The sequence below is a fragment of the Eucyclogobius newberryi genome, unplaced genomic scaffold (genome assembly GCF_026437365.1).
Source record: "Eucyclogobius newberryi isolate DKJ021-1_F unplaced genomic scaffold, fEucNew1.0.hap1 SCAF_2, whole genome shotgun sequence".
NCBI classification, from domain to species: Eukaryota; Metazoa; Chordata; class Actinopteri; order Gobiiformes; family Gobiidae; genus Eucyclogobius; species Eucyclogobius newberryi.
In genome coordinates, this window is record NW_027315834.1 from 18725296 (window position 1) to 18735322 (window position 10027).

General features: G+C 41.0%; 2 protein-coding genes across 2 annotated transcripts; both read right to left on the minus strand.

Moving 5' to 3' along the window:
* Positions 1 to 2090: 2090 nt before the first annotated feature.
* On the minus strand, positions 2091 to 5117 carry auh (AU RNA binding protein/enoyl-CoA hydratase). The gene is made up of 10 exons (XM_072454030.1): positions 4867 to 5117; positions 4036 to 4103; positions 3879 to 3966; positions 3720 to 3806; positions 3537 to 3629; positions 3341 to 3397; positions 3076 to 3263; positions 2957 to 3007; positions 2828 to 2875; positions 2091 to 2751 (listed from the first exon to the last, which is right to left on the minus strand). Exons 1-10 carry the CDS (start codon positions 5090 to 5092, stop codon positions 2674 to 2676), a joined length of 984 nt encoding a protein of 327 aa, XP_072310131.1. The 5' UTR covers positions 5093 to 5117; the 3' UTR covers positions 2091 to 2673.
* A 671-nt stretch (positions 5118 to 5788) lies between these two features.
* nfil3 (nuclear factor, interleukin 3 regulated) lies at positions 5789 to 9722 on the minus strand. Its single transcript, XM_072454031.1, has 2 exons — positions 9568 to 9722; positions 5789 to 7924 (listed from the first exon to the last, which is right to left on the minus strand). Exon 2 carries the CDS (start codon positions 7818 to 7820, stop codon positions 6561 to 6563), a length of 1260 nt encoding a protein of 419 aa, XP_072310132.1. The 5' UTR covers positions 7821 to 7924; positions 9568 to 9722; the 3' UTR covers positions 5789 to 6560.
* Positions 9723 to 10027: the final 305 nt, after the last annotated feature.

Below are 10027 nucleotides of genomic sequence, written 5' to 3' on the forward strand. Positions count from 1 at the left end.
AAATTATCTTAAAGCAAAACGTATGGGGAATTTAAATAGCAAACTTTTAATGTAATTGTAAGATGTTGAGGTTGGTATTATTAAGTCAAAATATCAAGTGGAAGTAAAAAACACAGTAAACTAAATATTATATTTCTCTATGAAAAATGTGAAAAAATAAAAACACTAGCTGGACACAATTATTCCAGAAAAAATATTTCTTTGATAAAGTAAAGGCAGATTCTTGCATAAAAGACCCAAAGCCATTAGAGCAATTAATGTAATCATCAAATTCTTGTCACATAAGAAGATTGTGCTAGATAGAGCAATGCATTCTAAAGCGTCTCTGGACCTTTTTTTTTTTTAGTATTACCATAATAATCTGTATTTGTTACACATTACATTACGCATGTGTATAAATACTATCCACCTTGCCCCTTTAATAAATATTCACATAAAAGATATTTAGAATATAGACCAGTCGTTGTAGTTCATCCCAGTAACAGGGTTGAATATACGTGCTGGAGTGTGAGCAAATATCAAATGATCGTCGGGGACAGAGCACAGAAATAGAAAGCCTCCACAAGATACGTGCAGTATGCAATATTTCCAAAGTGAATCTGGTGGGGTGCAGGTCCTCAGCATTGGGGGTCTTTCTTTACGCAACCCTGCTTTGTGGTGGGATTCTTCCGGCTCAGTGCTGGACATCTGCCGGAAGGAGGTGAGCCACAGTGGGGATGTGCAGCCTGTGTCTGTACCAGTGGAGCAGCATGAAGCCACAGTGCAGGTCTGCTCACAACCGTCACCGGGGCCCCAACAGTCACAGTCTATATGTGCACTTGTGATAGGCCATAACCCCAAGCAACGGTAGCGCAGCGATCAACCACCAACTGTTGATTTAGTCATTTATTGGTATTGGTACATCTTGCCATTACATTTAGAATGAAAAAGTAGTTGTAACTGTCAGTGTACTGCAAGGTGTTGCTCACAGCATAAGATCTGCTTTGTGCGCAGGTCCACATATAATCAAACACTGCCACGTTCTTTGGGCCACATTGGGTTGTCCTATTTTTGTAAATTCCCAAAATATATGTTCATATTATGTGTGTTCTTAAATGATATCTGGTGGAGACATTTCTCCAGCTACACTCAGTTACTCAGGATAACTTCAAAATACCCATGAAGGCTCCATAAAGTAGGAGATGGACATGTCAAACATGGCACAGATATTTGATACAGAAAGCCTCTGCCGGGGAACACGTGCACAGTTCATTCTGGCAGTGTGGAAAGAGCGTTACACCTACACAAAAAAGTGGCGTGTGGGTAAATGAAGGCTGCGTGTTGAGGTTATGGGTTAAGCCTTCGATTTGGAGTTCTCGTGGCATTTTTTCTGTTGTTTTACTATGTCGTTTTTGTTTTAAAAATGTTTTGATAAAAATATTCAAATTATTTAAGAAATGTTTTCTTATATACTCGTTTTTAAAAAAAAAAATCTAATAAAGTCAAACAGTTAAATAAATACTGGAGAATTGTGTTGTAATTCTGGGCACTTAATTTGTAATAATCCAGTGAGGAACTAGGGTTTTCAACAGATGACAATGACACAATTGCATCAGTGTTTTGTTTTATTTTAACTCTGATAGACAAACATAGCCAAATGTTTGACGCTTGATTCATTCACATATTAAAACAGTAACATTAACATTTAAACTCAAGAAATTCAGTGGTTTGAGAAGGATAATTGTATGAACAGATTTCATTGAGTAAATCTGTGACGAGGCAAAATTGGACTAATTTAGAGACCAAGATTATAATACAATTAGAGGATACATTAGGGGGGTTCACTGACATGGGCAGAGTGCCACATCATGCATGTTTTGCATTTCTGATCAAATAATGTAAATTGTGTGTTTTATAGATTGCACAAATGTCAATGTAGAAATGTATGTAATTCTGTATGTTATGCAATAGGATTGTCAAAACATAGTGAAAAGATAACTCAGAACATCAGTCAAACTCACAGAAAATCTAGGTATAGCATTTAAAAATAAATCTAAACCACTTACTAAATAAGTGTTGCATCTGTGTAAAGTATGAAATAAAATGACAGCTAAAGGCACAGGTGCTTACATAGTGTAAGCCTTTATTGGGAAAGATGTAAGAAAACTCAATAATATATTTGACAATCAAGTTTAGACAATACAAGACAATGATTTAGGTCAAATGAATCATGACTATATAATGTTGTTTGTTTAGTATTATAGACCATAATAGATCTGTCATTAGAGACACACGTTTACATTGATGCTACTGAGTGACAAAGCAGCAGTCATGTTTATAAATATCTGATCCATGCAGAGACTACTGTAGTGTTTGTGTCAAACTATGACCAGTGAAAGATGTGTGTTGCCTCATGCAGAGTAACCCAAAGATGCAGGCTATAATTTCCAGTAGATATTATTAAAGACTAAATGTACAGCAGTGTCATTAGTAGCTTACTGCATCTATTAGTTCTACACAGAATAATCCATCAGCCTTCAAACCTTACTGGACTAAACCCCACGACATACACAGTGTCTTGGTTTGTCTTCACCTGGTTAGTGTAGATGTTATGTTGAATTGTCATATGAAGCAGAGGTTCACAGGGTGAGCCGATAGACACAACTCAAGGGCGCGCTCTGAAGGAGTGGTACCTCACTCCCCTTTGAAGTGAGGGCGCCTCTTCTCTCTGAAGGCAGTCAAACCCTCCACTCGGTCTTTTGTTGGGATCACCTTGAATCAAAGAATGAATTACATGCTGCTTAGATTCAATGATGCCATTTATACCAACTACAATAGAGGTACTAACCTGGGAGTAGCAGGCCTCTTCTATCGCCAGTCCAGTTGACAAATCAACCTAGTTGTGATAAAAAATGTAATACAAATAAATATCTAGTGTACATAATAATATTGTTTTGCACTGCCTGCTGTAACTTACTTCTATGCCCTGGTTGATTGCCAGTTTTGCCATCCTTACCGCAATGGGACCCTGTGGCAACATAACCAATAATAAACCATTCAGAATAATGTTTTCTGCACATTCTGCAGGTCACATACCTGAGGGTTAATCTCTCGAGCGAGTTCCAGTGCCCGTAGATATGCAGCGTCGCCACTCTCGTTCTGCTCCACTGAATGGTTGACGAGCCCCAAGCGACAAGCCTCTGTTCCATCTACGACCTTTGCAGCAAAAATGAGCTCCTTGGCAAGAGAAACACCAATAGCCCGTGGAAGACGCTGTGTACCTCCTACATAAGACACATCGGGTTTACAATGAAGCCAGTTAAATTCAGGAAATAGTGTCAGTATGGATTGGGAGTCTCACCAGCTCCTGGGATAATTGCCAGTTTAGTTTCAACCAGTCCCATTTTGGCAGAGTTGGCTGTTAAACACAAGCAATATGCCAAATGAAAAGATTTTTTTACATCCATGAATAGCATGGTGAAAGTTGTTGATGAAGTGGGTCTCATTTGGTCGCATTCAAACAAACAATTTAAACACAACATTGTATTTGATCATACCCGCAATCCTGATGTCACAAGCAAGGGCCATTTCCAAACCTCCTCCTAATGCAGCTCCATCAATTGCAGCAATAATCGGCATGGGCAAGTTCCCTGTGACAATGAGCGCCACATACATTGGTAATACAATAAGTAGGTGAATATTACGATAACATCAGAAAGTAACCGTGACCTATTCTTTACCCAGCTCTGTGATCAGTGCTCTTGCTTTTGAGACAAATGGTCCCACTTCACTTTGGTGCATCTTTGCTCTCTCCTTCAAATCTGCACCTGCACATCAGGCAAAGTAGAGAGGTTATGTTTTTGCAAGTACAATGGCATAACCTGTCGATGATAACTTGCCTGCACAAAAGATACCAGGAACAAGGCTGCACAGGATCACACTTCGCACTTTGTTGCTCTTTTGTATATCTTCCACAGCATCATACATCTGAAAGTGCACACGGATCAGATACATCTAGTCAACAGAACAGTGTGTAGCCTTTTTTAAGCAACTAACCATTTTAACAAGATTTTTACTGATGGCATTTTTTGCTTTGGGTCGGTTTATTCCAACAACAACAATTCCTGAAAGACAAAAGATTATTTTAAATATATATATTGTTCATTTAGGCCTAAATAGTTATATTTGGATACAGAGTAATGATATGTTTAGGTTATTATAAATAAAACATAATTACAAGATGTTTTTGTTAAAGGTTTTGTTTTAACAGAGTATTCTTATGTTTTTGTGAATTCTGTTCTTTGACAATGGCAATAAACCTTTTCTGATATACAGAACAATAATTGTTTAAATTTCATATTGACCCATCTGTGTTCCCCGAGGTAAATATGCTCAAATCAAAAATAGTTTTCACTGATGACTGACTAATGTTGATTTATTCTTAATCACAAAAACATTGGACATGATAATCAAGTTATTTATTAGATCATTTCGCTTCTCGTGACGATTATCCAATCAGAAAGCAGAACGAGCCTCACATGACTCTCTCGTCTGTGTTGCCAGTCCAGTTGGGTCAAATCACGCCTATGTGTCAGTGCAGCCTCTGCAGCTCAGTGAGGGAACTCTGGAGCTCCTGAGCAGAACACGAGACATGTCCCGCTCATAAACACTCGTTTGTGTCCAATGCAGGTTCAGGTGTGATTGCGACTGTACATGTTTTTGTTGTAGTCTGTCCGTGTCGTTTACAAAGAGCCTACGTGATGAGATTATAAACCCGGATGTGTGGATAGTGCTCGGTTTACCGCGCGCTGCAGAGGTGGCACCGTATGAAGGTGCAAGTCTTTACAGCGCACACTGCACTTTGAAATGGAAGTGAACTTTATTTACCGGCGTCTTCTCCATCCAAATACCTGACGCGCAGGTCATCCTTCGGCTCGGAGCTGAAGTGTCTCACCGCGGCTCTGTTCCGCGTTAACGCGGACATTTCCGGTGCTTTTCTGCTGCGCCCGCAGACCCAGCGGACCCAGCGGCCGCAGCACACCTGCCCGAGCCGGGCCGCGGCTTGGCCTCGGAAAGCCTGCCACAAGGCTCTGCTTCCCACCTGCGCCGCCATACTGCAGAAGCTTTTGACTTTCAACTTTGAACTCTGTGACGCAACGGCCACGTGATCCCGGCGCGTTTATGTGACTCAAATATCAAATATGTGATCTTCTATGTGCAGTTTCACTAAAGTACAGCGAGCTCTCCCTTTCACTCTCCTTTTCCCCCCGCACAGCGTGAAACACACACTCTGAAGACATACCGCCATTAAAAGTAACACAACAAGTACAGTGCAAGGATTAACTGTATAAAGTATCACCAAAATGTATATATATTTATATACAAAAATAGCTATACATCAATTACATTTGAAATGGTTTGATATATCTCACTACCAGGCCAGTCGTTTTATAAACTTTAAATTTCACACCAACTAATAAAGGATTTGGCCTCCTGAGTGCAGATCATAGACTGTAATGAGACTAGTCAATGGTGCAGATCTGAATGATAAACCAGGTGGTTTAATCCAGGGCTAAACCAAACCAAAAATCTCACACCACAACAGTATATTTCCAAACAAGGACTTACCCATAGTAGAATCCAGTGGTACCTGAACCACAGTTTATGAAACACTACAGTATTCTACATTGAGAGTGAAAAGACAGTTACAATAAATCTAATTTATTGTAAAAAAGTCTTAGTGCCCAAATACATGTTGCTGAACATTAGGCAGCTGGGTGAATTCTACACGCACATACACACAGCTAAATCAAATAGAAGCGATGTAATTATGAACATTGTTTAAAAGAGCAACTGACATTGAAATTAAATCTAAAGATAAAAATTGTAAATAAAGATGACACAGAATATGGTTGAACATCTTTCCCAGCTCAGTGCCACCATTTTAATTTACGTGCATCACCCTGAAAAATACAAAAAATACAAAACAAAAACAATACAAAACAAAAATAATCTTATTGTTTCGCAATATTTAGGGTTGATTTCAAATGAAATGTTTTGAACCAGTGCAGAAGGCAACGCTTTTTGAAAGATACACAAAATATAGATTAAAGCTGAAGGTTTCACTAGCGCACCATGTCAGTTTACCGGTCTTTGACCATGAACACTAAACGAGAGCCACAAGTTTTCTATTAAATACATGTAACATGTTTTAATCCTGTCATCTTTGAGAAACAAAAATAAAGTGTGATTTCACAGAATTTGCTTTAAGGCAAAGATTGGCCAGGCTGTGACTCCTACACAGTGATAACACAGTGGTTTGTGCTACAGTATAGTTCCACAAAATAAAGCAGAACAGTGTTGCTAAAGGAGTATTCAGCATTCTGAAAATGTGGTAAACTAAAGCAAGTGCCCTTTCTACAGAATAGTGAATAATGTAACCCTATATATTGATTTCTGCTATCAATAGTTAAAACCTTCAAAACAAAACTGGAAATGTACCTGTTAATGTGAACATTTTATAAAACAGATGTGAGTGTGATTTCCAAGTAACGTGAAAATGCAAATACACAATTGTCATTTCAAGGAATTTCCTTTGGATAATGGTGCATGGTTTCAGTGGCACCTTTGGCAGCTTCTATCACAGAATTCTGGCGTCCTGCGATCAGGTTTGCCTCATCAGTGTCTGAGTCTGCACAGGAAGAGTTGGAGCCACTTGAACTGGGGCTTAGGGTAAGCGTCTCAAACTCATTTTTATTCCACGACTCAGACTGCTGGGTCCAGTTATGCATTTGATTCACCTGCACAGACAACTCACACATGGATGCTGTAGGGCAGTCCTGAGCACTCTGGTAACTTTCCCCATTCATGTGGTTGGAGGACTTTCCAGAAGCCTCATATTCTGGGTCAATGGCCTCCACTTTGATTTGGATGGTCTTAGATTTTATTCGAAGTTTGTGTGGCAAAGCAGATGCTGAATTTGCATCTGGCACTTTATGCGTGGACACAATGACACTTGTGGAGTCAGCTCTCAGTCCTTTGGGTACCTGCTGCTCATCCTCACAGTCTGAGGACTTGGTCACTGCTCCATCCTCTGAGCTTCCAGGGGAGTCGCTGGACAAGCGAGTCATTTGCACAAATGAAGTGGCTTGTGGGTAGTTCACATTCAAAGGACTGGTCATGTACGTCCTGAACATGTCATAAGGACTGCTGCGCTCCTGTGTGTAGCTCCCTGCTGGCTCCTGCTTTACACCTGAAGCCCTACAAATATCAAGGTTGTCTTGAGCAGCTGCACTTGCCTCTGTCCTCTCAGGTAGGAGGCTGTGTGGTGAATGCTTAATGACGGATATGCAGCTGCTGCGTATGTGTGGCTCTGTGTCCCTGCCGGAGGAACTCTGGCTACTACATTGGGTTACAAACTCCTGGTATAGGTTTGTGCTGGTTGCATTGGCTAGTTTCTGTACATCTTGTGTGTATGCTGTTGAGCTAAGTAGACCAAACTTTAGCTTGAGAGACAACAACTCTGCCTTTAGCGAAGCATTTTCCTCCCCCAGTGCAAGCAGTTTGTTCTCTAGCACCAGGTCGTTGATGCGCCGCTTTTCTCTCGAGCGTTTCGCAGCCTCATTGTTTTTACGTCGTCTCTCCCAATACAAATTATCTTTTTTCCCCTCTGGAATGAACTCCCGTTTTCTACGACAGTTCGTTTTAGGCTTGAAAGGCAATGCAGGAAGTTTGTGACCCAACAGGTCTGGATTAGTTCCCTGTAAGGCCACAGCAAACATTAGGGCATCATCTCCAGTGTACAACTCAGCGGAGTCCACCTCGTGCTTGATTGATTGCATACTGTCAGTGTTTTGAGATAATCATGGGCTTACAGGAGGTCTGCTGTTCACCAACATCATTGTATCCAACAGCTGCAGCCCAAACTGAGAATATCCACTTCTGTCTGTCAAATCAAAGAGACATAGAATAATGTTAGGTAGGATTAAAACATTTTCCAACTTGACAAAAATCTACAGTGAGTTAACTTGATGTGCCAATTTAATACCCAAGGGCAGACCTGTTTCCTTATGTGGCAACAAGTTAGTACAGTAAATATTTCACAATGCAGGGATCACATGGGCAGGATTTGAAAGATTCATTTGTGTTAGCAATAAAAAGCCCAACATTTTTTATGAATCATCACATTGTTTGGCTATTTTTTTAAGACCAAGCAGCAGTGAGTGAGTTCTATATGTAGAAAGCTTAATCAAATTAAATCTGACCGAATTTTAGCCTTTAGAATGAGTAAACTATAAACCTATTTGAGGTCGATGTTGGACAGGCTGTTCAATAGACATGACTGACGCCTGCACGGTTTGCCCTTCTCTGCTCCCACACATCTAAAAGAAAGGAAACAAAGGAGCAGATACAGCTGTAGTTCTAACACGTGGCCCTGCAAAAGCTGACACACCCCAGACCTAACATTCAAGATCAGAATACAATGCCCATGTTGTGTTGTGAAGCACATTTCCAATCTCTGTTTGCCCTGGAGGAAATCACTGAAGAAACAGTGTTTGACAAGAACGTAGTGTACCACAAAGAGTTGGAGTCATATTGGAGTCATAGGAGATGTGTTCATCACTGATCATTCTCTTTTGTCTTTTGTAACAAGGCAGCAGCATATGACCTCAAACCTAAATTTGGATCACACGTGATGTAAATGGTTGGCTGAGTTGCAGCAACATGAGCAGGGTGTGTGCCCCGAGTTCACGGTCATTTGCGTCACCCGTCCGGCGCGTGCCATGCCCGCGTGTCACCGGTGCCCCGTCAACACGTCCTATTGCCCCAGATTCCTTCATTGTGTCCGGATTACACAACAAATGGAGCCCCCACTCCAGCCCCGGGAAGCCAGAGCTAGTCGCTTCTATAATGCTGCAGACATTATGCAATTGGCCACTCCTCCCTCACTTTGTGGCTCTTACTACATGAAATAATGGATTAAATAACATTGTTCAAGTGAGTAACGCGCGTAATAGAGCAATGTGGGCATTCAGCGTGTTAAATGACATCATGTCTTACTCATGACACGGTCGACTGAAGCTGGGGTTTACCTACGCCCTACAGAAGTAAAAGAGTGACTAAAATAAACTATGAACATAGTTTGGCTATAATTACAGAAGGAGAATTAAGAACATAACTTTCATACCCTGGACACGGGGCAGCTATTGGATATGATTACATGGGACTGAGAACATTTGGGTTACGACATTGTGTTGTAATTCACATATTCATCTCCTGCAGGGCCTACGTTACTAAATAACATTCAACATTTATCGCGGCCATTTCCCTGTTGGCAGAACCATGTAATGATTACTTAATAACACAATTACACACGCGCAAACAATTAGGCTGCAACAAATGGTCTTTGAGACTGATCGCAACATGCCATATAATTGAAGAAGTTTATAAGTAATGTAATGTAATAAACACTAGATGAAATCCAATCTTCCATGCCGCAGTTCACGTAAACACCCCGATCCCAAGAAAGGCTCCCGCGGCCAGGATAAGAAAGGCAGAAAAGCACAAATCACAAAATCACACCAGTACCTTGTCTAACACCGAGAACCCGCCGAAGCTGACCACCGCGTGTGAAGAGCAGATCATCCATGAGTTTAGAGAGGAATAAAGCTGTAGACAAAAGCAGACCACTCTCTCCACCCTCTTTCCTCACAAGGTGGCACTGACTCATGGATCTGTGTTAGTGGGTCACCGCTTAAGTGGCAGCGTGCAGTGACTGACGGGCACGCACAGCCAATGAGAGGACGTCTTTTTCCAACTTCAGCCAATCAAGTTCTTCTTTAGCAGAAAATCCACGTCTCCTCTGAGCGCATGTCGTCACCCTCCGCGCGTGCTGCGTTCACATACACCGCATCACAGCATGTCATTCAAACCATTACACTACGAAACACATTTGTGTTCCCTTTGACCTGTTCATAGTTACTTGAACACTTCAGATATCCACAGCTTATTCTGTAGTATACTTTTCTCAACCCGCGTTGTAAATTGC

Excerpts from the sequence above, each read along its gene's own strand:
- auh (XM_072454030.1), bottom strand. The coding sequence starts at position 5,092 with ATGGCGGCGCAGGTGGGAAGCAGAGCCTTGTGGCAGGCTTTCCGAGGC. Across the intron at positions 4,104-4,866 it reads TTTGGATGGAGAAGACGCCG|GAATTGTTGTTGTTGGAATA; the intron begins GTAAATAAAGTT and ends TTTGTCTTTCAG. Across the intron at positions 3,264-3,340 it reads GGCAATTATCCCAGGAGCTG|GAGGTACACAGCGTCTTCCA; the intron begins GTGAGACTCCCA and ends TGTCTTATGTAG.
- nfil3 (XM_072454031.1), bottom strand. The coding sequence starts at position 7,820 with ATGCAATCAATCAAGCACGAGGTGGACTCCGCTGAGTTGTACACTGGA.